We start from the raw sequence: 27,380 nt of genomic DNA, 5'->3' as shown, positions 1-27,380 counted from the left end.
TGCAATAGGCCTGGGCAGTTTCAGTCTAGCTGGTAGCTTGGGAACTGGCTATCCTAATTCAAAGGCTGATGTGCAAAGCAAAAATGCACCTGTGCAGTGAGCGAGTAGCCTAACAAGCCAACCCAAATAACTGCATTGATGCAGTAGGGACAGGGCCATTTTTGACACCCTCCTCTTTCCCAGGAAGCCCTCTGCCAAAAATACATCGAAGGCTTGCACGGCTCTCAGGAACACAACGACACAGAGGGCTTCCTGGGGAAGGGGAAGGCATTAGACATTGTCCCTTTCCTGCTGCCCTGGGGCAGCTATCTGGGGAGTTCTGTTACGCTGCTCTCTTGCTGCACTGATGCATTCAGGCTCGGAATGTCAACCAGCATAAAGTTAGCCTTTGATGGCCATTGTGTTTATATTATAACCAACTATCTATATTTTAATCAAAGGTTCCCAGACATAGATGTATTTTATATGTTCTGTCACAGAAGCACAAATTAAAAGTAGTTCCAGGCAGTACTGGGTTACCTGGGAGGGCACCTTCTTCTACACAATCCCACCACACATTAAGGTCATCGAGAGGGGTCCGTTTACAGATGCCACCAGCTCAAGTAGCAGTGATGACTTGGGAGTGGGCCTTCTCTGTAGTCACTCCTGGGCTGTGGAATGTGCTCCCTATAGACATCCATGGTTAAACATCTTAAGCACATAAGAACAGCCCTGCTGGATCAGGCTCCAGGCCCTTGTAGTCCAGCATCCTGTTTCACACAGTGGCCCACCAGATGCCACTGGAAGCCTACAGGCAGGAGTTGAGGACATCCCCTCTCTCCTGCTGTTACTGCCCTGCAACTGGTACTCAGAGGCATCCTGCCTCTGAGGCTGGAGGTGGCCTATAGCCCTCTGACTAGTAGCCCTTGATAGACTTCTCCTCCATGAAGTTATCCAAACCCCTCTTAAAGCCATCCAGGTTGTTGGCTGTCACCACATCTTGTGGCAGAGAATTCCACAAGTAGATGATGTGTTGTATGAAAAAATACTTCAGTTTGCTGGTCCTAAATTTCGTGGCAATCAATTTCATGGGATGACCCCTGGTTCTTGTATTATGGGAGAAGGAGAAGAATTTCTCTCTATCCACTTTCTCCACACCATGCATGATTTTATAGACCTCTATCATGTCTCCCCACAGTCATCTTTTTTCTAAACTAAAAAGCCCCAGGTGTTGTAGCCTTGCCTCATAAGAAAGATGCTCTAGGCCCCTGATCATCTTGGTTGCCCTCTTCTGCATCTTTTCCAGTTCTACAATGTCCTTTAAATGTGGTGACCAGAACTGTACACAGTACTCCAAGTGTGGCCACACCATAGTTTTGTATAAGGTTATTATAATATTATCCTTTTAATTTTAAATCCCCTTCCTAATGATCCCTAGCATGGAATTGGCCTTTTTCACAGCTGCTGCACATTGACTCAACACTTTCTACGAGCTGCTCACCATGACCCCAAGATCCCTCTCCTGGTCAGTCACCGACAGCTCAGATCCCATCAACGTATGCTTGAAGTTGGGGTTTTTTGTCCCAATGTGCATCACTTTACACATGCCAAAACTGAGACGCATTTGCAATTTTGTTGTCCACTTACCCAGTTTGGAAAGATCCTTTTGGAGCTCCTCACAATCCATGTTGGATTTCACTACCCGAAATAGTTTGGTATCATCTCCAAATCTGGCCACCTCGCTGCTTACCCCTGCTTCTAGATCATTTATGAATAAATTAAAAAACACCAGTCCCAGAACAGATCCCATTGGACCACACTTCTTACTTCCCTCCATTGTGAAAACTCTCCATTTTTCCCTACCCTCTGTTTCCTGTCCTTCAACCAGCTAGCAAGCCACACATGTACTTGTCCCCTTATCCCATGACTGCTAAGTTTTCTCAGGAGTCTTTGATGAGGAACTTGGTCAAAAGCTTTTTGGAAATCCAAGTATACTATGTCAACTGGATTACCTTGATCCACACACTTGTTGACACTCTTAAAGAACTCCAAAAGGTTTGTAAGGCAAGATTTCCCTTTGCAGAAGCCATGCTGGTTCTCTCCCAGCAGGGCCTGTGCTATGTGCTTTACAATTTTATCCTTGAGGATGCTTTCCATCAATTTGCCTGGAATGGACATTAAGCTAACCGGCCTGTAACCGCCCTGAGCCATTTTTGAAAGGGCGATATAGAAATTGAATTATTAATAATAATAATAATTTCCCAGATTGCCTCTGGATCCCTTTTTTAAAATCAGTGTTACATTTGCTACTTTCCAGTCCTCCGGTAGAGAGCCTTATTGCAAGAATAAGTTATATATTTTAGCAAGGAGGTCGGCAATTTCACATTTGTGTTCTTTGAGGACTCTTGGATGGATGCCATCCGGCCCTGGCGATTTGCTAGTTTTCAGTTTTTCCAGACAGTTTAAAACATCATCTCTTGTCACTTCTATCTGACTCAGTTCTTTAGCCTCCATCCCTAAAATGCCTGGTTCAGGAACAGGTATATGCTTAGTATCCTCTGCCATGAAGACGGATGCAAATAACTCATTTAGCTTCTCTGCAACCTCCATATCCTACTTAATAATCCCTTTCACTCCCTCATTGTCTAATGGTCCAACCACCTCCCTGGCAGGTTTCCTGCATCTGATGTATTTATAGAATTTTTTGCTATTCCCCTTGATATTTTTGGCTAAATGTTCCTCAAACTCTCTTTTTGCCTCCTTTATTGTCACCTTGCATTTCTTTTGCCATAGTTTGTGTTCCTTTCTGTTTTCTTCATTTGGACAGGCCTTTCAATTTCAGAAGGAAGTCTTCCCTTTTATGGCTTCCTTGACTTTACCTGTTAGCCATGCTGGCATCCTCCTGGACTTAGTGGTACCTTTCCTCCTTTTGGGTATACAGTCTAACTGGGCTTCTAGTATCGTGGTTTTGCGTAAACTCCATGCACTCTGGAGCAAAGTGACTCTCCTGATTTTCCCTTTCAGCTTTCTTTTCACCCTCATTTTGGAGAAGTTTCCTCTCTCCCCGCATGTATGCTGAATTTGATCACAGCACTATGGTCACTGTTCCCTAAAGGGTCGATGACACCGACATCACGCACCAGGTCCTGGGTGCCACTCAGGATTAAGTCGAAGGTCACCTCCTCTCTGCTTGGTTCCAAGACCAACTGTTCTAGGGCACAGTCATTCAGCATATCTAGAAATCTGACCTCTTTATCATTACCTGACTATGAATTTCCTATGTTCCTATGTGGGTAATTGAAGTCACCCATTATCACTGCCCTGCTTCTCCTTGACGCCTCCCTGATTTCCTCCTGTAAACCCAGTCACTGTCAGCATTTTGATCCGGAGGGTGATAGCACGTCCCCAGTAGCACATTTCCTTTCAGGCCTTGTATTGTCACCCACAGGGTTTTTGTGGAAGACTCCAGTGCTCCTAGATTTTCTACCTTGTTAGATTATATCCCTTCTCTAACTTACAGTGCTACCCCACCTCCAAGGCACCCCTCCCTATCCTTTCGATAGAGTTTATATCCAGGGATAACAGTGTCCCACTGGTTCTCACTGTTCCACCATGTTTCTGTTATGCCCACTATATCTATTTCTGCGTTAGCAACCAAGCACTCCAGCTCACCCATCTTGGCTCGGGGGCTTCTGGCATTGGCATATAAGCACCTATATGCTGAATCTCTTCCCTGGTGTATGCGATCTTTCTTTTGACCCTTTGACCAGCTGGCACAGCCTTCTGTCTGCTCTTTATTTGGTTCTGCTCTGTCCCCTTCTGTTTTATTTGAATCCTTTGCAACCTCGCACTTTAAAGGACGGCATTGGCCAAACCAGATACTGCCCAGCTCCTGTTGGCTATTCCCCAGGAGTCATTTTAAAAGCTGCTCTGCAACCTTTTTTATTTTAAGCACCAGCAGTCTGGTTCCATCTTGGTTTAAATGCAGCCCGTCCTTTTTGTATAGGCCTTGCTTTCTCCAAAATGTATCCCAGTGCCTAACAAATCTAAACCCCTCCTCCCGGCACCAACATCTCATCCAAGCATTGTAACCCCTCAGCTCTGCCTGTCTCACTGTATCTGAGCATGGAACTGGTAGCATTTCTGAAAATGCTACCTTTGGGGTCCTGGACTTCAATATGCTACCTATCAGCCTAAATTTGGCTTCCAGGACCTCCTACATTTCCCCACATCGATGATGCCGACGTGCACCATGACAGCTGTCTCCTCCCCAGCACTGCCTAACAGTCTATCTAGGTGATGTCCGCAACCTTCGCAGCAGGCAGGCAAGTGACTGTGTGGTCAACACATAGGTCACAAACCCATCTCTCTATACCTCTAATAATCAAATCACCCACTACAAGGAGACCCCCACCCCCCGGAGGAGTATCCCCTGTGCGAGAGGAACGGGTCCCTTCTAAAAGAGTGTTTCCCTCTTCCTCAGACCAGTCCTCCTTCCCCGAGACTTTCATTCTCCCTGACAGCAGAGGAGCAATCTGCCCTGGAGTGGGATGCCTCTACCATGTCCCTGAAGGTCTTGTCCGCATGCCTCTGTCTTTCTGAGCTTCTCCAGATCCGCCACCTTGGTCTCAAGGGAATGAACTTGTTCTCTGAGAGCCAGGAGCTCCTTGCACTGAGCACACACCCATGACTTCTGCCCATGGAGCAAATAGTCATACTTGTGACACTCTGTGCAATATACTGGGAAGTGCCCCCTCCCTTGCTGGCTTTCTATCTTCATAACTGGTTTTGTTGGATGTCCACAGTATTTAGAGATAGTTTATTAGAAGGATAGGCCTCAGCTGTATTGATCAGCTATTTAACTTTCCAAACAGCTTTTCTCAGGAAGGATCAGTACTTACAGGTATATGAGGAAGGGATTTGTACTTATCTTCTCTTCTCCACTGGGCTCCTTGTGACCACAGGGGCTTGTTTCAGGCACCCCAGCACACTTCCTGCTAAACTCCCGCAAAACTCCAATGCCCTGTTCACTATGCTCTTGGGCTTTAACCTCTTATGTAGAGAGTAGGCTTCAGACTGAGACACAGGATATGGCTCAAAGGAATGTGGGGCTTCCCACAGCCCTAGCTGACTCCACTGGGGGAGACACAAACTGGGGGAGTGGGCGACAAAGTGGCAAATGCGGTTCAATGTTGGCAAGTGTAAAGTGATGCACATTGGGACAAAAAACCCCAACTTCAAGTATACGCTTATGGGATCTGAGCTGTCAGTGATTGGCCAGGAGAGGGATCTTGGGGTCATGGTGGACAGCTCGTAGAAAGTGTCGACTCAATGTGCGGCAGCAGTGAAAAAGGCCAATTCCATGCTAGGGATCATTAGGAAGGGGATTGAAAATAAAACATAAAAAATAAAATTATAATAACCTTATACAAAATTATGGTGCGACCACACTTGGAGTACTGTGTACAATTCTGGTCACTACATCTAAAAAAAGACATTGTAGAACTGGAAAAGGTGCAGAAGAGGGCAACCAAGATGATCAGGGGCCTAGAGCACCTTTCTTATGAGGCAAGGCTACAACACATGGGGCTTTTTAGTTTAGAAAAAAGACGACTGTGGGGATACATGATAGAGGTCTATAAAATCATGCATGGTGTGGAGAAAGTGGATAGAGAGAAATTCTTCTCCTTCTCCCATAATACTAGAACCAGGGGTCATCCCATGAAATTGACTGCCGTGAAATCTAGGACCAACAAACTGAAGCATTTTTTCATACAACACATCATCTACTCGTGGAATTCTCTGCCACAAGATGTGACAGCCAAGATGTGACAGCCAACAATCTGGATGGCTTTAAGAGGGGTTTGGATAACTTCATGGAGGAGAGGTCTATCAAGGGCTACTAGTCGGAAGGCTGTGGGCCACCTCCAGCCTCAAAGGCAGGATGCCCCTGAGTACTAGTTGCAGTAGAGTAACAGCAGGAGAAAGGGCATGCCCTCAACTCCTGCCTGTGGCTTCCAGTGGCATCTAGTGGGCCACTGTGCAAAACAGGATGCTGGACTAGATGGGCCTTGGGCCTGATCCAGCAAGGCTGTTCTTATGTTCATCCCCTCCAGGCAGGGACAAACAAAAACTGGATGTTACAGGTGTTTGCTAGCCCTGGCAAATGCTAGCCCTGGCATATAACAGACACACAGACTAGGACTTCTCCCTTGAAGAGAAACCTGCCCCTCAAAATCTCCCCTCCTCCTGTTAGTTTGAAGTGAAAAAAGGTTAGATGTTGTTCTGTTCAGAAAAGTTTGCTCACCTCCTCAAGCTGCTTCTGCTCTTCCCAGTGTAGGCTTCAAACTTCAAATCTTAGTAGCCTTCAAAAGTACCCTTATGACAGGCTTTTAGTCAGGCTTTTAGTAATCTTTGCATGTTTTTAATTGTTTTAACATTTTGTCTTATTTTGTTTTTGTTGTGCCTATTTGTATGAACCACACAGAGCCTTTGGAGTCCAGCTGTATATAAATCAAATAAATACATAATATAACAACAACAGCCTGTGCAGGGTTCCATGCTCTTGTCACCATGTGGAGAGGAGAGCTGGTCTTGTGGTAGCAAGCATGACTTGTCCCCTTAGCTAAGCAGGGTCTGCCCTGGTTGCATATGAAAGGGAGACTAGAAGTGTGAGCACTGTAAGATATTCCCCTCAGGGGATGGAGCTGCTCTGGGAAGAACAGGAGGTTCCAAGTTCCCTTCCTGGCAGCATCTCCAAGATAGGGCCGAGAGAGATTCCTGCCTGCAACCTTGGAGAAGCCGCTGCCAGTCTGTGAAGACAATACTGAGCTAGATAGACCAATGGTCTGACTCAGTATATGGCAGCTTCCTATGTTCCTATGTTTAAATCAGGCGAGTAGGGCCCGTGCAGCATTCGTTTGCTAGCACATCTCCATTATAGGACAGGGATCCTTAGCATGTTAATGCTTTATGCACAGCTAAGGGTCTGGTTGAAACAGGAAGCCAACTGTATAGAACGCCTCATGGGTAAGCAATTTTTGCTCATCTGTTGCCACATTCTAGCTGGAGTCTAAACACAACTGCTCAGGAACAAGTGACACCAAGTATGTAGGTGCAGAGGAGATTGCTACGATGGCGGTCAAGCCAAGCATAGGATGGGTTTATTTTTCAGGAGCAGATCTGCTGGGAACAGACTCTAAGCATGTGACCAGTACGGTCAGAACTCTTGGCATGACAGTTTGGTGGGAATGTAATGCTGGGATCCTGCCCATTGCACAGGAAGGCGTGTGCCCAAGGTGGCACTGATTTTGGAGAGCTCAGGGTGATTCATCCCGATGTGGAGATCTGAGTGGTCTTGTGTGGAACAGGGCATGTGTGAGAGTGCACAGGAGCTAAAGGCTGGGTTGAATAGGTGCTAAGAGGGGAGCAAAGGGTGTGTGTGGAGGGAGGGAGAGGGAGATGCTCACTCTTGACTACTATGAAAGACTATTAATTGAAATTAAAACCACCAGAAATGACATATTGGTGCCAAGAAATATTAGGCTGTTGGAAATTGCATGGATACTGTGCAGCTGTACAAGATGTTTGCCCTCTTCATAGCACTGCAATGAACCTCAATGGCTTAATCCGTTAGTGATTGATTGCTTTACTTTCTAAGGCACAACTAGTTCTGTTTCTGACATTGGAGCATCAGGCAGGGCCATAGCCAGGGGGTAGCTATGGTCCCTGCCTGATGCCCCAGTGCTCATAGGTTAGCCCATTTCAGGGGTCGGTATGCCTGCCACGTGCCCAAGGTTGGTGGCGGCAGCTGGGAGAAGCAGCTTATGTTTCTGTCTGCCTTAAATTGGCCTTACTCCCCACCCCAGATATCTCATCAGCAAGTGAGCAATGGGGTCTCACTGTCAGCAATGGGTGTCAGAGCTATTGGGTCCCAATCCATGCTTCACCAAATGTGTGAAAGCTCTGATCAAGAAAGTTGTGTTTTATTTTAACTGAGTTACAATGACTCAGTTCTCTTTTCTCTCCCGGCCCCACTCCAGTCTCTGCTATGGACACAAGACTTGTTCCTACTTACATAGAATTTCCCTTAGAATTTAGTAGGGTAAAGGTTGATACATATTTCACTGATATTTAACCTTGTATGGAAGACATTTGAGGAACTATAGACCAGAAAATACTTCCTCTCCTGTTGTCTCCTATGCTTTATCAGGAGGAACTGATTACAACAGTCAGGCAGACTGAGCCTTGTGCACCAGTCCTAAAAATAGAATTATAAATAATATACAGAAGTTCAACCAGAGTTTCTTCTTCACGGTACATGTTCTTTTCTAGCTTATGAGAAGTGACTTCTTTTGCTGCTCGTGAGATATATCCTATAGCTCTACCTTCTGATCCTAAGAGGAAAAAATATACTGAGAGGGCAACATTGCATGTCATAATCAAAATGCATGGGGACATTTGTATTCAACCTGAGGACCGCAGGGAGGCACCAACAGTAAGACAATCCTGCATGACTCTGAGTGTGCAGTGACCTGGATTTTTCTGTTTCACTGAGACAACAGGTTAGGTAGGAAGGAATGGGGCCTGGCACCAATGTTGGTTAATGGTACATAGTTTACCAAAAAAGACTACTTCTGACATATGGCATCAATGTTAAAAAATAAATAAATTGCATTTTGATATAGAATATTGATGTCAACATATGAAATGGAGTCCAAGAAAGAATTCTCTAATTGACATCCATGATTGGTTAATTGGATGTCAAACAACTTGATCCGTAAACCAATTCAGCCGGAGTACTTTGAATTAACAATGCAATTCTATTGTTGACTTGAACTGGACAAGGATAGGTTAATACACAGGTATAACAAAGTCATTTATAACTATGGGCATCCACTCTGCTTTGGGGCTGAACTGATGCCACCTCAATTAGTCCAACTTTGAAAAACTGGTTAAGAAAACATCCAAAGGTTATTTGGTGAAAGATCTTCCACCACATCTTTTTCTTCATCCACACTTTTTATTTTTAGCACTGTATTCAAAAATCTTTAGGTACAATATAATATTGCCCCAGTATCCCAAGAAAAGGGTGTCATCTGAATTAAACAGAGAACAAATCAATTACAGTCCGACTGACCATTCCTGGCATCCTCCAAATGAATGGATCTTTCTCCAAGAGATGGCCAGCAAATCTCATCCAGTCTGGCAATGCTTGTCCTTACAGAATTGAGATAAATAAAGCTAGCTACTTCAGGACTGCAGTCTGTGTGAGCCAGGCACTCCTGAATTCTACAGACCACCTCCATGATGGGCTTAGAGATGAATAACATGGTATAGGCTTCCTGCAACTGTACCACTTCAGAATGCAAGCGGGGGCAGCAATGGATTGAATGGTTTCCTATATAAAAAATTTTCTGCCCTTTAAAAGCTAGCATGTCAGGGAGAAATGCCCTAGCTTAGCTTTCCCCCTGACAATTTCCACATGCAGGAGTTTTTCATGTTGGCGAGAATTCAAACAAGGGATCCTCCCACCTATGCTTTAAATTGGAACTGTTCTAGAAGGGCTGTACCACATGGTTTTTCTGAATGTGTGGATCTGTGGTAAGTGCTTAACACTGAGTCAATTACTTATTTTCAGACTTCTCAGCTGTGAAATACCTAACTGCACTTCTTCATAGGTATATCAGGTAGATGAGCCTTGAACAACTAATGCTGTTCTATATTCTGAAGATGGGGAAGGGCAAACTGTTATGTTGCATATGACAGTTATAGATCCCCACAGGAAGAAGCAAGTGTAATATATTGAGTGGATGGTCTGCAAAGAAGGCATAATATTGTGTTGAAAAAGGTTAGGAGAATTAATAATGTATAGCAGTTGAGTGCCAGAGGCACTGAAAGTACATACATAAAGGCTTCTCCACACTGAGCGAACTAGGCTGAAAGAGCTTGATTCAAAATCTGGCTGCAGTGGACTTTGGAATTAGACCTGCCTTTAGGTGGCTGGCCACATCTGTCATGTTCACCTATACAAAATTTGCTTAGGCTGCACAAGCCTCCATACACAATATTGAGAACGGTGGAATTTAGCTTTTTAAAATAGAATGGGCTGTGCATGAGAAGAAGCTGCATTTCCAAATACGTTGTTGCTTTTTAAAGAACCCCTTTCAACACCTGCATCACCACAGCTGCACTTCAACAGTGAAGCTGCAATCTTGAACTTGCTTCCTCTGCAGTAGCCTCACATAATCAGTGTGATTATTCAGATGTATATGATCTATGGAATGCAGTATAAATGGCTTCTAAAGCTAGGATTTGTGTCCTGTGGGGAGTATGTTATCTGTGCCCTGTATAGGACATACAAGCAAGATTCTCCCTAAGCTAAGTGAAATTCATATCTCTAGAAATATCTTCAGCCATTGGCAAGCACTGGAGCTTAACCTGACCCTGGAACCCAGACCCTGAGGCTTAATGCATTGCAGTCAGGTAAACTGACTATGAAGAACAATCAGTTTGCTTGAAGTTTGCTGTAAGAATCCAGAAACGGTTGCAAATTCATTGTTATTTCAGTGATTGCAAAACCATATTGCATGGTGGTCAAAAGCATGAGCTATGGCCTGGAAGTCATCTTTGGTCCAAATCTAAAAAAGGGGGCATGCTGTTACTCCTTTGGCTCTTCCATGTGCTGGTGGAATGATGGTCCAATCAGGCTATTCGGTTTCAGAAGGTTTTTGTTAAGTTCTGGCTTGGAACAAGCTGGATTCTGAATCCAATCCAATATCTGACATCAAGAGAGCCCATAGAATCTGAATCCTATATTGTCAAAGTCAGATCAGATCCGAATTTTCTGAATGTGCACAGGCCTACTAGCCATTACTCTTATTGATTAAAAGTGCATGCATATACACAATGTATAGGCTAAATGTAAAGATTATTGATATCCAGGGATAAGGTTCCCATCAATTCCAGGGGACTTTAATAACCTAATGTCTGATGTGTATGGTATCTCCATTCTCTGGAGAGTTAATTGTAATGATTGATATTTAGGTAACAGTATATTGATAGCCTCTCTAGTGATATGCTGATTTGATTCACTTAAGGGAACTACAGGTAAATTATGGGAAACTGCACCCAATATTCATAATAGCTGTGAATTATTTACCAGCTCTTAGTGATTCCATTGTTGGAGACGAGCATACTAATAAGAGCCGTGAATCAATCCTACTGAAAATGCAACATGTTGCACAATATAGAGCCACTTCTTCCACATGATCCCTTTTGCATCATCAGGAGCTTCCTCACTGACAGGCGAGGAAACTCCTTTCGTTGGAAATTCCAAGCTGCTGTTCCCCCCTTCTTGATCTGCCTCTTCTTTTGGAGGCCTTGGAACCATGAAACTACACCCTGCTGCATTGGTCTCCATCATTCTGGTGGCTTTCTTTCCCCCCGTAAGGTCTTTGCCTGCTCTTCTCCCCTTCCATTCTCCATTCTTTGACATGCCTACTTTCTCCAAGTCCCTGGTGTCAAAAGTGGTGTTGTGCTAAGGGTTCCCTTGGCTTTTTGTGGCACAAGAATGTACCTGTCTTGGGGCAGAAATCTGCCTCCACTGGATGAATGAAACCAAAGACCAAGAGACAGTTTTCTTGTAGAAGGTAGCCACAAAAGCTATTTGGGGACTTGGGAATTTAATACTTTCCTCTGTGACAATGAGGGATTTTTGAAAGTGGTTCAGTTGTCCAGTGCAGTGCAGGCAGCCTCAAGCTGCTCATGGTCTCGCACACTACTCAGAGCCTGGTATGTGGAATGGAAGTACGAGAGGGCTGTTTTTGGTTAGCAGGGCAAGGAAGGGCCATCACTTGCCTTGAGCCTTAGGAATTGCACAGGGTATTGGACAAATGAGATGTGCAAGGAAAGGACTTGCCAGAACAAGTGAGCCCTGTCCCTTTAAGAACTACAGGGCTCAGCAGGTTCAGGCTTTAATACTTCACACATTTTAACAAAGATCCCTGGCACCATTCATAAGACCCAGTATCTCTCAAAATCCAACCAAAATCCCCTTCAAAATCCAACACTATTCAGCTCCCATTCACCAAAGGAAATCCAAGTCTAGCAAATGAATGTTTCCCACCAGTCTCTTTGGGCAATATTGTCTGGGTATCGTTCTCCTTCCTCAGCAGAGCACATTGGTCCCAGAATGTCAAGGATGAGCCATGGACAACCACCACAGGATAGCTCAGAGTCCGAAGTTGAGACAAGAAAGACCAAGCAGCAAACTAGGAGCAGGAGTGAAACAGACAAGAAACGAGGACCAGGAAGTACGCCGAGAGTCAGAAGCAAAGTCAGGGGGGTCAAGGCCAAGCAGGCAACCAGGAACCAGAACAGAAAGCAAGCTGAACCCAGGGGTCAAAGCTGAACAAACAATCCATATCAGCAAACAAGCCAAAAGCCAGAGTCAAAACCTGACACCTAAGCAGACACCCTGGATCCAAGCAGAAGTCAAGCAGACATCCTGAATCACAGACACAGAATACACCAGGACCAAGAAGACTTTTATACTGCAGCAAAGCCCGAGTCCAAACCCATAGCTGGATGGGCTAACTTTTTCTCTGCCTGCCCCCCCCTCCCCATTATTTGTGCAAATATATATTCTAGGCCAGAAGCTAGCTAGCGCTCTCTCTCGCTCTCTCTCTCACTCACACACACACACCTTTTAAACAGCCTATAGGCCTGCCTGAGTCCAACCAGGATGTGTTTATGTCTTTCCTGTTCTAGAAGGAGCCAGTGGTCAGCCCAGCTAGGCAGGCCAGTGAAAGCTCTATATTCTGGAAAGGCTCTTGTGGTCCAGGCAGTCTGCATAGAGAGACCAGAGACAGAGTCTATGGCTCTCCGTCTCAATCCAAGCAGCTTCTAACACAGAGCCACAAAGCATCCGGGAATGAAAAATCATTTTCAGAAAAACTGCCTCTGATCTTCAGACTTTAGTTCTTAGTTGGCTCACAGCAGCAGAAGCCACTGACCTGCATCCCTTTTCTGCAGTTATACCCATCCCTGGAGAGTGTCCCAAGCAGTGATTTTAATACAAAGACAAATATTGCCGTTACAAATACACAAAGGGCAGCACCTAGACTTGTCATGACTAAGCACTATAGAAATCAATGGGACATGTCACAATCAACTTAAGTTTCATCAGCTTCAGTTCCACTTAGTCTGGATCTTGCCAACAGATGACAATCAGCTTTCATATGCCTTTGACCCTGTTGCAAAAGATGTTTCAGGGAAGTGAGGGTAACGGTAAGCCATTACCCAGTCACACGGAGTGGTAGTAGAATATCATTGCAGAACCAGAATTCCTGTTTCCAAAGAGACCCTGCAGGGGTGCATGAATGTGTCATGGGTGAAGAGGCAGGAGGAATTGGGCTCAGAGGATTGTGCACCTGATACCATGCTTCCTCCCAGACCAATTCCCCTCCACTCGGACGCTTTCCATAAAGGATCCTTTGTGGAGGGCTGATTGGGTCCAGAGGAAGGATGCATACAACCACACTCAAATGCCTTCCATCCCAGGCAGATGCAAAGTATGCAATGGGCTGCTTACTTGTCTTCAGCCTAACTCCTGGCCCTGGTGGATGGAGTGCTTGCACCTGCAGGCTGGTCTCTTCTGAGAGGTTCCCTGGGAGCATGAGGGCAACACCCATGTGCAACCCTTGACCTCTGGCAGGTTTTTGTGGTTGCAGAAGGAAGTGGAGGTGGTCTTTCTTTCTCATATTTCTATACCACCTGATGTGTACATAACGTTCTTCCTCAATCTTTTATTTATTGTTCAGTTTATATACTGCTTTTCATTAAAATCATCTTAAAGCAGTTCACAACATACTTAAAACAATACACAATTAAAATACAGAAAGTACGGCGATTAATATAAATATAAAAATAATCTCCATTTAAAAATCTAAAGATCTATATACAACAATAATACACAAAATACAGAACAGCAGGAATGAAAACTGATCTCATTTAAAAGCCTGGGTGGGTGAAGAGCCACGTCTCTACTTGTTTTCTAAGAACTGTGGTGGAAGCTGAGGAGTGGATGCCGGCCAGGAGAGCATTTCAAAGTTTCGAGGTTAGCTACCTACAGTAGGGACCGAGCCCTTTCTCATGAGCAGTGAGAAAGGCCAAGAGGGTTAGTGGGCAGGATGCCCTAAAGAGCACACCACCCGCAGATGATCAAGGGTGATGGCAGATGATTGATTGCTCGCCCAGACGACTACCATGCTTAGAGGCAGGAAGACAGATTGCCTCCCAGATAGCTTTGTGATGGAGCACCCTGCTCGGCTTTCTTCCTCCAGTTGTAATCAGAACAGGCTGCCACCTGGAGCTGGGCATGAGATGCTAGAGTTCAGTCACTTTGCACCACTGTGAGGGATGTTGCAATGGCCCATGCCATGGAGGGGAAGGAGAACAGGAAGAGAGTGTCCCAAGGACTCCGCCTGTTTCTTTTCCAGCTCACGGTATTCTGTCATCGTCAGGAACGGAGTGGATGCCTACTACACATTGGCGTAGATAGCTTGCTCATTTTGGGCAGAAAACTTTAGTGTAGCATAGGAGATACATTCGGTATCTTTAGAAACCTAGGAAGTCAACACACGGCATTAATCACTGGTCAGGGAGAAGAAACCTCTGCAGAGGAGTCAGAGTGTACAACGGTGGATGCTGAGAAAAAGAACATCCCGTACTGAAAAAAAAACACCTAAAATGACTTTGTGTTTGTTTCTACTGTACTTGGCCATCAGTAGGGCAGTTCACACCGTCGAAAATGGGGCAGGACCAGCATCTTACCCAGTTTGGGGAGCTGTGCACACTCCTGGTTCCCAGTCGTGTGTGAGCAAACAGCTAGGTGCCGGCGGGGGGCGGGGGCGGAAACCCTCTGCTCATCCAAATCAGAAGTGTTTCTTTTCAGAATGTTGGTCACCCTTTTAAAATGTTATTGATGCCAAAAAAGCACAACCTGCATGTACAAGACCTGAAAAGTTTTTAATTTTTTATTTTAAAATTTCATATACAAAAATTCTAAGTGTATTAAGTGAAGTCATGATCCCGAGATGTTAGATTTATATGTTCCTGAGCTGAGATTTACCTGTTGCATTTTGTAATTTTTATTTTTGTACATTTCTGTAAAAATTAAAAGTTAAAAGTTTCTTTTTAAAAAAGAGGGGGGAGTGATCATGTGTGAGAGAGGAACTGGCTAGGAGGGATTTTTCTCCTACCTTATTAAAATGCTGGGTACAAGAGCTGGAGTGTACGTTACCTACCCTACCAGCTCCTCTCTCACACATTATCCACCCCCCCTACCTAGTTGTTTGTTCACATGGGAGAAAATCAGGAAGAGCACAAAGCTCTTCCAAAGCTAGGTAAGACGCTTGTCCTGCCCAGTTTTCAGTGGTGTGTATTACAGACTGTGTGTAAATACAGTCTTAGTGTATTTCTCCAAGTGTCCCATCCCAATGATGCCCTCAGGAAACTTGACTCCAAGCCCCTCCTGATCATGTCATTATTAACTCCTATTGCACAATCGATGCATACAGAAAAGTAGATCAGGCATTGCTAAGCAAAAGAGACACTTTGGTGGAGTGGAGAGTATGCTAGACTTGGAGTGGAGAGATCTCAGACTTGAGCAAACTCCAGGAAACTGAATGACCCCAGTTAGGCCAGTCTATATCTCACTGCCTAGCCCAGAGCTTCCCAACCTTGGGTCCCCAGATATTGTTGGACTACAACTGCCATCATCCCCAGCCACAATAGCCAAATGTTGGGGGTTATGGGAGTTGTAGTCCAGCAACAGCTGGGAACTGAACGTTGGAGAGTCCTGGTCTACCTATTACACAGGTTTGTTGTGAGAGGGAAAATGCACACTATCAGCAGCTCCTTAGAGGAAAGAGGGGATGAAATAGTGATGTGAATAGTAATAGTAATAATGAACAGCAAATTGATTCCCAACCTTTTCAGCATATACTCTTAGTTTGTGGGAGTTCATTGCACCCTGGAAAACTCCTACTCAGTAGCAGCACCACATTGTGACTTGAGGGCAATGTGAGTGCTAGGACTTTACATCTTAATTCAGTGACACAAGTGCAAAAGCACTGACGGACACACTTTGTGTTACTACTGTAGATGTTGTACTTCACCTGCTTTGACACTTGATCAGAGGGAGGCTGGACCTTTCCCATTTGGTCTGCATTCAGGCATTGTCAAATAGCAAAAGCAATCAAGACCGCATTCACACTCTCAGACAAGCATGTCATTTTATAAGCCCATTAAGCGGAGGGGGGGGGGTTTTCCCAGGTTGCTTTGTGAAAAATTCTTCAAAAAACGTGGTAATTTGTTGCATAAAGCAATAATGGTTTAGTCCAACATCATCTTCTTTCTGATGCACTCAGTAAACACCAAGTGATTAAGCACTTTCCTTTGGAGATTCAACAGTAGGCTATCAAAAGAATGAGATGCATTGACAAATGTTACGAATGCAGAAAACCTGTACCTGAGAAGCAAGAGATGGAGTTAGTATGGTTGCATATGCCACCTCTAGTGTGTGGTTTGTGGTTTGATCAGAGCTGGGAGGAGTGGTTGGCTGCACAGTTACACTGGAAATATTGCCTTCTGTAGAGTTAGGAGCCTGAAATTAAATAAAAAGAATTGGACATCTCATCTGGTGTCTTTAAGCATACAGACCAGAGCATACTCTGCATTTGCAACTTTATCTCAGGAGATGTACCCCCCGCTATCTGAAACGCAGGACTTCTGTGCATGCTAAAAAGCAGGGAGCTATTGTCTGGGATCCTGGTTCACATCAGACAAGAAGACCTTGTGTGTAAAAGTATCATATGCTGGCAGCTGAATTGGAACCAGGATATAAGCCAAGAACATGGTGTATATGCCATTGGATAACCCCAGTTTAGGTGTGTGCAGATAATACTGCACACACCTAAACAGTGGGTAACAGCCCCTGGGAAATGAGAGGCATGCAATCAGAAGCACCTTCCACATAGTGCAGGAGAATTAGGTACAGTTATGGTACCTTCAAGGTACAATTATGGAAATGAACATGAATGAATGAACATGCCACCCAAGAAAGGAGTGCATTTTCCTTGGGATACTGCTGTGCAACATGGTTCTCAAACAGAGCACTCCACTTGTGTATATAGAGTCTCATTTTTAATTTTTTGTGTGAACCACCTTGGGATTGGTTTAATGAAAGGCGGTATACAAATGCAACAATCAATCAATCAATCAATCAATCAATCAATAAGCAAGCTATATTCCATCCATTCTCTGACCTCTCCCCTACTTTCCTTAACCTTTCCAAGCAAAAAGTCCCCATTTCAACTGGAAACAGACACAGAGATGAGCAGTTATCTCTGTGATTTGCAAGTGGATCCAGGAACCCACCTGACTCTTTGGTCAAATCCTCACCCAAGATCCCATCCTTTCCTTTCATAATCCTGTCCTGTGTCTCTGTTGCTCACTGCTGACTGTATCTGAAGTGATCTGGTTCCCACACTGTGTTTGCCTATGCATTTGCATACACAGGAGGCGGCAAGGATTGCTTGCAGGGACAATAAACTTACTTTGTGAACTGCTCACATATTTTTTGTAAAGTGATCCTTTGCCATCATGTTCTCTGGAAAGCCCTGGCACTTTGTCAAAGTCATTTAAGTGACTAGAGAACTCCATGGAGGTATTGCAGTGAATAGTCTTCCCTCCCTCTGTAGGGTTAACAGGAAGCGGGCGCCTGTCTTGACTGACAGACTAGTGACCTCCAGGGCTTGACCAATCAGTTGACCAGGTGGGTGGGACAGGAGGGTTATTGCTGGGATTGCTGGCAACAAGAAAGGAAATCGTGGCAGAGAATGTGGACTAGCCTGAAGTCTGTGCTGGGAGCATGGAGGAGAACATGTGGCAATGGAGTTTTGCTGCAGCAAGACAACTAGATCTTTGTAAGACAGGATTTCAGGAGGCTTGATTCTCATCAGGAGTTTGGTGAATTCAAGGACAGGAAGCCAAGGCTTTGGCTTCGGGAATGTTGGCATAGGGAACAGTTTGTTTAGTCAGACTGTGAGTCAGGAATTTATTTGGCTTTTTTGTGTGTGCTTTGCATTTCCTAAATATCTGTTCTTGGCAACTAAATAACAAAGATTTTAACGTATGCCATCCCAGCATCCTTTGGGGTGCTTTTGAAGTATTCTTGTAACCAAGTATTTTTAAGTGTATCTATGAAGCTAAAAGCCTCAGACAGAACCAATCTGTAGTAATTGAACAGAAGTTTTTTCTCTCTGTTCTTTTTACAAGCTTCAGAGGGTTGATTATTAACTGAGCAGAAGAAGGGGTGGGGGCTTCTCTGGTGCAGAATACATCTCAAAGACAGCTTGGCCAAATTAACAATTAACTCCACGTGCAGGCAGACACCTGGCAGAACAGTCGGTTTTTATTCTTGCCTACTGGCAAGGGGAAGCAAAGTGAAATGGGGATTTGGCTAGTCACCCAAAAAACCCATTGGGAAAGACTTTTAAAGGAACGACTTGGTGGCAGCTGTAACCTACCAAAACTTCTGGGTTTACCATAAACTTTTCTTAGCTTTCTGGATTTGGAAAGATAAAGATTTTTAAGCCATCTAGTCTGCTTCTCAGAATTCTCTCCAAGGATGACTCAACTGATAAGGGTCACTCATGAGCTAGGTCACAGTTTCTCAACCGCCGGTCCCCGGACCACTGCCGGTCCCCAGGGGGTTGAGTGCCGGTCTGTGCAAGTCCTTTAACACCCCCTCCTTTTCAAGCATGCCAGTCCTTTAACACCCTGGAGATTAGCTCCCTGGAGCTAATCTTTAACCAGGCAGCCTCTGTCTTCCTCCGGAGTCCCAGACAGCCTTTTCTCACTCCCAGCTAATCTCTCCAGTCTCTTTGATGAGAGGAGATAGCGAAAGCGAGTGACATCACTGGTATGCAGCTGGTGAAACACACAGGAGACAGGTAGCAGGGCGAGTGAGAGGGAGTGCTTGGCTTGGCTGGAGTGCTGCATGCATAAACTCTGTTCTGAACTTCTGCATGCATAAACTCTGTTCTGAACTACTTCAGAGGAGGAACAGAAGAAGGCAGGCAGGCAAAAGATAAGAAAACAAACAATAGTAAGCAACAGTGCTGATCAAATGAAAAAAGAAGGGAAAGATAAGAAGAATGAAAGGGGTGGGGGTGAGGGGCGGGCTGATCATGTACTGACTCAACAAAAGGGGATGAAGATCAAATAAAATGGGATTTTTAAAAGCAAGCATACAGGAGAGAACAAGTACAATCTGTGTGAACTGAGAAATAAAATGGGGGGGGGATGAGGGAAATGAAGAAAGGGGTGGCTAGGGTGAACTACTGACTTACCAAAAAGGGGATGAAGCTAACATAAACTGGGATTTTTAAAAGCAAACATGCAGGCAGGAGAGAGAACTAGTGCAATGTGTGTGAACTGAGAAAACCAGTGGGAAAAAGAGATCACGAGAAAGGGGATGGAGTGGGGGCTGGGTGTAGCAAGGTATGAATGGTGAATAGAGGAGAGAGAAGGAGGGAAAGAAGGATGAAGAAGAGATCCACTAAAAGTCTTCCCACTCATGTGTGAGTACATAGTACTCCCCCCACCTCCCTTAAACCTCTGCCTAAAAATCATTACAGTTGTAAAAACCTGGATATATATGAATGTGTGGTATGAAGGGTCAAATCTCCCACCCCATTCCCTGTGGTTTACTTTCCTAATGTGGATGCCATATTGATGTGTAAAGTTCATTACCATAACATTACCTTTTCAAGGTAATGAGTGTTTTAGTTCTGAGTGTACTGCTTGGAGGTTTTTTGGATGATGTTTGGTTACAGACTTCCAGTATGATATGAGATGTCATGTTTTAAGCTTCCTGTCAATTAAGTTGATAAGCTGGTTTTATGGTAGCAAACATGCATTGTCCCATTTGCTAAGGAGAGCAAGGGCAGTGATTACCAAATGAAGAGAGGAGGAAAGCTGGAGGGGGAGTACTGTGTGTGTAAGAGAGAGTACTATTTTAAAAGCAATATTAAATTACTATTTTTATGCATTTAAGAAGCAAGATATTATGTATACAGGAACTTGACACAAGTTCCTGCCTGCATGTTTATATGCAAAATAGATAGATGAGGAGTAAGAAAAGACAGAATTGGAAGAATGGAGTGTAAGGTTGCAACCTATTTTTAAAATATGGTAATGTTAAATCTGGCCTGGACAAATCTCAGGTGCCAGGGAGCCATGATGTCTCATCCTTTCCTCCCTCCCCCTTTTGAGCCAGAACTTCAAAAGTTAAATATTGAATAAATTCATTTTCATTAATTTCACTTTGATTTAATTGATTGATTAAGTGTTATTTTAATAATCAGCACCCTAAAAATTGACCTTGGCCCCCATGAGCCAAGTCATGGTCAGTTTTGGCCCATCAGGACATTTGAGTGGTGAACAGCTGTGAACCCCTGTACTAATAGATATACTTGAAACCCCTTTGCTAACTGCTGGTCTGGGACTAGAAACTGCACACAAAAACTGTAGTGGTCCTTGAAACTCTGCATGACGAATTTAGCGGTCCTTGACTCCAAAAAGGTTGAGAAACACTGAGCTAGGTAGCTGAGGAAGCTGCTGTAAACTGGTTTAGACTAGTCAGGGAGATTAATCACTAACCTGGCCTGAGCCACAGGAAGGAAAGGAAAAATTCCTTCCAGTAAACCACACTAAATCTGCTACAGGTATGCATATATATTATTGGGGGTTAGAGGAAATGAGAGCAGACATTTGTTTCTTACCTCAAACAGCAGGGTGTCTCCAGAAGCTTTGGCAGCTGAAAAGGCAGCAGATACTTGTAAGATACTGATACGACTCTACAGCCTGTGTATTTACAAGTGTGGAATCAGCATATAGGAGAACAGCAGAAGGAAAGGAAGGAACTCTGGAACCTCCACAGTTTCATTCTCAAAGCAGGAAGGAAGCCTCTCTAAGGAGGCATGGGTAGCTGCTATGGGAAACAGGTGGTGTCTTCTCAGCCCTCCCAGTCCAATTCCTAGATTATTATTAGCCTGAAGAGGGTCAGATCACTGAGTGTTTTACAGTTTTTAAGGCATGATGGAAATTATAGTATTCTTGTTGCTATTATTATTGGAATATTTATGAACCGCTTTTACCAAAAAAGAGAGAGATCACAGCAGTTTACATAGCAAGAAATGAGAAGATGGTTCCCTCTCCCAAAGAGCTTCACAATCTAAAAAGAAAACAGAAGGGAGACAACAGCCAGACATTGGAGGGATACTGTGCTGGACGGAATGGGAACAGTGGCCCTATCCTCGCAAAATATAAAAGAACCACCACTTTATTTTCCCCCAATCTATAATACATACAAAGAAACATAAGACAAATAGGAAAGAAAAACTAATCAAACAAAGCAATTACAGTGATTCTCATTACAATCTGCATACAACCACCTGAATTTTTTCAATCACCATCTCCCTGCCCCCCACGCCCACTTCTCTACACTAAAAAATAAATGGCTGCCAAACTAAAAGAACTGATAGTAATAACAATAACAAAATTAGTATACTCGCTATCTACACTTAGCAATCTGCATTAAATTTCTCTACAAAGATAAGCCGAATCATGGATGAGGAACCAAATGCTGTGATATATGATATTGAATAAATGGCTCCCATGTTTGGAGAAAAAATAATCTTCAGATTTATTTTTAATATATGCAATAATTTTAGCCATTGATGCATATTCCCAAACTTTGAAATGCCAATCATCTAAAGTCAGAATCAGATTTGTTTTCCAACAGGAAGCATAGCGAATTCTTGCCGCCGTTATCATATATAAAAGATAGTTTGGTGTACCTTGCAGGGAAATATGGTTTAGTAAAATTTAACAAGAATTTCAGGGAGAAAAGAAAAATCTATATGCAAAATTTGCTGCATCTTCGAATGTATCGTTTTCCAAAATTTTTGAGCTTTTTTACATGTCCGCCACATATGATAAAAAGTACTTTACTGTTCTGTGCATTTCCAGCAGTCTCCAGTAGGGATGTGCAAACTGGTTTGGGGGTTCGTGGTTTGATGGTTTGGAGGTTCAGAGTTAAACCAAACCCCACCACCAGTTCTGTTCAAATCAGAACTGAACCCTGCACCAGTTTAGCAAAATTTATTTTTTAAAAATTGATATATTGTTTAGTACCTGTAGCCCCTTTGGTGGGCTTCCTAAAGGCTGGGGGGGGGGGTCTGCAAAGGTTCCCCCTTCCCCCGCTGGCCTCATTTATCACTGCCGCAGCCCATAAAACTTTTCTTTTGTAAATCGACACAGTGGCCATTTTGCCTGCCACTGTGCATGCTCAAATGACCTCTGCGAGGCCTGGCATGGCCCAGAGCCTCACAGAGGTCATTTGAGCATGCGCAGCAGCAGGAAAAATGGCCACTGCGCCAATTTACAGAGGAAAGGAAGGTTTTACAGGCTGCGGTGGTGATAAACAAGGCCGGTGGGGGGAAGGGGAACCTTCACCCCCCGCCCGTGGCCTTTAGGAAGCCCCCCGAAGGGGCTACAGGTACTAAAAACTTTTATTTTTTAAAAAAAATTTAAATTGTGAACCCCCCCTGGACTGAACTGAATTGGGGTGGGGTCCGATGGGGGCCAGACCAAACTGGCCCGGTCAGGTTCAAATGCAGCTCACACTCGAACCGAACTGGGCTAGCTGGTTCCATGCACACCTAGTCCCCAGGGTATTTATTGTCCATCTTTGAAATCATTACTGGAGTAATGTACCAGCGCAGGTACATTTTATACCAATTTTCCCTTAAAGTACTATCCACTGTAAATTTTATATTAACTTTCCACTGCTGCATCTCTATCGTTCTATTAAAATTCTGCATCCATTTTATCATATAGTCTTTCACCTGTTCTGGTTCCGAATCATACTTCAATAGTAATTTATATATAAGACCTAGCAAATGCTCTGAGTTCTTTGTTATTAGGGTTTCAAATTCTGTCAAGTCTCTCAATTTCCCACCTTGCTTCCATACTTCTTCCTGGATTATGCTGTTAATCTGAGAATACGATAGCCAAGAAGGAGTTTCATCCCTCTCTTGACTTAAATATTGAATGGATTTCATTTTTGAACTTCCTACCATAAGGTTTTGCAAATTGTAGGCTCTCCATTGATCAAATTGTTTTGCATGTTCTTCTTCATAGAAATACATGTTCACTATCGGCGACAATGCTGGACTTATCTTTTGTTTATACTTATCCTATACCTTTAATAAACTGCACCTAATTGAGTGATTTTCAATTTCTACATCCACTTGCTTTATCTCAGTCCATAAATACCTATGTAAGCCATTAATCGAGTCTGACCCTTCCATATTTGTAACCCATCCATATGGAGCTTTAATCCATTCTGCAATCCATGTTAAACAACTGGCATGATAATATAGTTTCAAATTTGGAATGCCCAATCCTCTTTTGCGTCTTGCATGATCTTAAATTTCAGTATGGGCTTTTTATTCGCTCAAACAAAAGAATTCACTTGTCTTTGCCATTCATTCAATGTCTTTAATCTCCCAAACTGATGAGCAGTTTTTCATTTATGCTCTACAAAACCATGGGGAAAGAACACCTCTGACGATAGCCAGAGATCGGATGGATAGTGGGGCCACAAGTCAGCTCGGAGGAGGGGGATAATAATTCTTCTCCTACAACCTCCTGGCTTTTTAAATAAGCCTGACACCCTAGTGGAAAAAGCTAGCAATTTCAATAGCTGAACAAGTTCAGCTGAAATGCCAAACTCGTACTTCTATACTGTAAGTTTTTTCTTTCTTTTTCTTTCTCCTTTTATACTCAGTTTAAATTTATAAATTCTCATGGACAATCTTTTTACTCTTTTTGCTGTGTCTGTCCTGAATTTACAATAGAGCTCCTAGAGACTGCTGTGATTTATAACAGTTTAATGGTTGTTATAACAGCTCAGTGATCATCAGCAGAGTGCTTTTGTTGTCCCCGCCTAAGAAAAGAATTGAGAAAATATATAGAACATGCAGGGAGAAAGCTAAAATAGTTAAAAGTTTAAAACTGGGGGGGAAGGGCAGCTGGAAAATGGAGAACATGTAGAAAAAGTGGGGTCTGTTTGTCCCATCTTGACTGAAGCTAGCTGAAGTGGAAATTTACAGAAAAACTTGGAGATACGCCAAGCTAAGAAGTGTATCAGAGTGTTTGGGTTATTGTCCTGGACAGAGGGAAGGAACTCGGTGGAGCAGAGAGCCTGGATCTTCATTGTCCTGATTGTTTTTGACCACAGGGGGGAGCTTGAGGATTGCATTTGGAATATGTATACTTTGACACAAACTAAATTTCTAAATTGATGGGAATATATACTCTCCTTTAAGAAAACTGCTGGACTAAATACCAAGGATTACAAATATTTAGGATTATAAACACCAAAGATTACAAATTATCAAGGTTATCTGATTATAAATGGCCAAGTTCTAAATTATTAATTCTTTTGAGTTAATTAACTATATAATGGAATAGTTGAAGAAGAAGCTGAAGAAGACCTTAGGGAGATTCAGGAAGACCAGTGGACTTTGTGGACTGTGAGAGAACTCTCTAGTTTTATTGAATAGAGGTGTAATTTCATGCGTTTCCTCCCCTCCCCCATCTCTTGTTGGTGCCTTCAGTTGTTGAGGTTCTGAGGCCTAAAACTGCCCTATTTTAAAATTTATTTATTGGAGGATACCTTGACCTTAAAGAATATAAAACAGAAAATTCCTATTCATTAGCAACAACAACAAATATTTATATACCGCTTTTCAACAAAAGTTTCCAAAGTGGCTTACATAGAGAAATAATAAATAAATAAGATGGATCGCTGCCCCTGAAGGGCTCACAACCTAAAAAGAAATATAAGATAGACACCAGCAACAGTCACTGGAGGTACTAGCAAAAATTTACTTTCCAACTTGTTCATTCCAATTGATTCAATAACTTTTTTTATTTTTTATTTTTTTATTTTTTTTATGGTGAATTACATGAGTTGAGGCTATTGAATGGGAAAATATTTTTTTTCTCCCATATTAATCAGATGGAGCAAGAGATGTAAGTAAAAGAAATGGTATAGCAGATGGAAACACAGAATAGTTCTTACTCAACTGCATAGAATTATTTCTTCAGGTCTTGTTAATATTTGGCTTTTGTTAACTGCTTGGGATTTTATTATTGGCTGCATTAATTAATACTGTTGAATGAAAAAATAAAATATAAGTATGCATTTTTGGGGAGAATGAGTAAGAACTCACAAATTTGAAAAGGGAGGGGTGAGGAACAAAAAGATAGTGGGGAAGAGGACACGGGCAAACTGCTAATTTCCTTGGTCGGCCTGATGGATGATCTCCCACTGGGAATGGACAAAGGAAGTGTGACTTTGTTGGTCCTTTTGGACCTCTCAGCAGCTTTCGATACTATCAACCATAGTATCCTTCTGGAGCGTCTGAGGGGGTTGGGGGTGAAAGGCACTGCTTTGCAGCGGTTCCGCTCCTACCTCTCGGGCAGGTTCAAGATGGTGTCCCTTGGAGACTGCTGTTCTTCAAAATCTGAACTTTTGTATGGTGTCCCTCAGGGCTCCGTATTGTCTCCGATGTTGTTTAACATCTACATGAAACCGCTGGGAGAGATCATCAGGAGATTTGGTGCAGGGTGCTATCAGTATGCTGATGACACCCAAATCTATTTCTCCATGTCAGCATCATCAGGAGAGGACATAACCTCCCTAAATGCCTGCCTGGAGTCAGTAATGGGCTGGATGAGAGATAACAAACTGAAATTGAATCCAGATAAGATGGAGGTACTCATTGTGCGGGGTCGGAACTCAAGAGACAATTTTGATCTGCCTGTTCTGGATGGGGTCACACTTTCCCAGAAGGAACAGGTACGCAGTCTAGGGGTGCTTCTGGATCCAAGTCTCTCCTTGGTGTCCCAGGTTGAGGCAGTGGCCAGAAGTGCCTTCTATCAGCTTCAGCTGATACGCCAGCTATGTCTGTTTCTTGAGTTAGACGACCTCAAAACAGTGGTACATCTGCTAGTAACCTCCAGACTGGATTACTGCAATGAGCTCTATGTGGGGCTGCCCTTGTACATAGTCCAGAAACTACAGTTGGTCCAGAATGCGGCAGCCAGGCTGGTCTCTGGGTCATCCAGGAGAGACCATATTATTCCCGTATTGAAGGAGTTACACTGGCTGCCAATATGTTTCCAGGCAAAATACAAGGTGTTGGTCATAACCTATAAAGCCCTAAACAGCTTGGGCCCTGGGTTTTTAAGAGAACGTCTTCTTCATTATGAACCACACCGCCCATTGAGATCATCAGGAGAGGTCCGTCAGCATTTGCCACCAGCTCTTCTACTCAGGGATGGGCTACTCAGGGACGGGACTTCTCCGTTGCTCCCCCGAGGCTTTGGAATGTGCTCCCTAGTGAAATAAGAGCCTCCCCATCGCTGACATCTTTTTAAAAGTCTCTAAAGATGCATTTCTTCACCCAGACTTTTAACTGATATTGTTTTGATTGTTTTAATGTTGTTTTTAGAATATTGTTTTAAAATTTTAAATTGTGTTTTAAATTTCTTGCTTTTAAATTTTATTTTTTTTTTTAATTAATGTTTTACTATTAATCTTGTTGTAAACCGCCCAGAGACGTAAGTTTTGGGCGGTGTAAAAATATGACAAATAAATAAATAAATGAATAAATGATGATGATGGAATTCCAAAAGCTGAACAAAAATATACAGTAAATGGGGGGGAAATCTGACAGAGAAGATGGATTCACTTAAAACAGACATGAACAGTCAATTTTTGGAAGTGACGAAAAGAATGGATAATTATGGGCAAGAGATCAATAAGTTATCAAAACAACAGGAAAAGCTGTCATTTGATCAAAATATACAGTTTGGTGAGATTCATAAATTGAATCTCAGTGGAAATCCTGTGGAAATCCTGGATTTTAAGAATCGGAAGGCTAATTTAAAGTTCTGTGGAGTGGGAGAAAATATTGGTCAAGACAATTTGAGAGAAGAAGTTGGAAAATTATTGGCTGAATTTCTTGGAGGGAATGAAGGGGAGATCCCGGGAATTGCAGAGATTTACAAAATTAATTCGGCATATGCCTGGGACAAGAAATTACCCCGAGACATATTCATTACATTTACTGACATGCAAACCAAAGAAGAGGTCTTACAGGATCAAAGACAGAATCCGCTAAGCATAGACAATAAGGAAATACAGATTCTACCAGATGTTTCACCAGAGATTTTAGCCAAGCGTTGAGAAATGA

The 27,380-nt window shown here is 43.3% G+C and overlaps 2 protein-coding genes across 6 annotated transcripts in view; one reads left to right on the top strand and one right to left on the bottom strand.

The window, feature by feature from the left end:
- RAB37 (RAB37, member RAS oncogene family) overlaps positions 1-27,380 on the top strand; it is a 133,227-nt gene that overhangs the window by 10,358 nt on the left and 95,489 nt on the right. The window contains exon 1 of one of the 2 annotated variants that reach the window (XM_053298952.1): positions 23,838-23,861. The exons of the other annotated variant lie outside the window; for it this stretch is intronic. Coding sequence (XP_053154927.1) covers positions 23,838-23,861 — 24 coding nt within the window. Of the gene's footprint in view, positions 1-23,837; positions 23,862-27,380 lie in introns of those variants that run through there. 2 annotated transcript variants of the gene reach the window in all.
- Positions 13,762-27,380, bottom strand: part of CD300LF (CD300 molecule like family member f) — a 37,817-nt gene continuing 24,198 nt past the window's right edge. For all 4 annotated transcript variants that reach the window (XM_053298946.1, XM_053298945.1, XM_053298948.1 and 1 more), the window contains exons 5-7: positions 20,832-20,866; positions 16,514-16,648; positions 13,762-14,606 (exon numbers count right to left, since the gene is read on the bottom strand). In XM_053298946.1, the coding sequence (XP_053154921.1) occupies positions 14,523-14,606; positions 16,514-16,648; positions 20,832-20,866 (254 nt within the window). In that variant the 3' untranslated portion in view covers positions 13,762-14,522. The remainder of the gene's footprint in view (positions 14,607-16,513; positions 16,649-20,831; positions 20,867-27,380) is intronic.

The sequence above is a fragment of the Hemicordylus capensis genome, chromosome 2, assembly GCF_027244095.1.
Source record: "Hemicordylus capensis ecotype Gifberg chromosome 2, rHemCap1.1.pri, whole genome shotgun sequence".
NCBI lineage: Eukaryota > Metazoa > Chordata > Lepidosauria > Squamata > Cordylidae > Hemicordylus > Hemicordylus capensis.
This window is presented reverse-complemented; position numbering and strand designations above follow the sequence as displayed.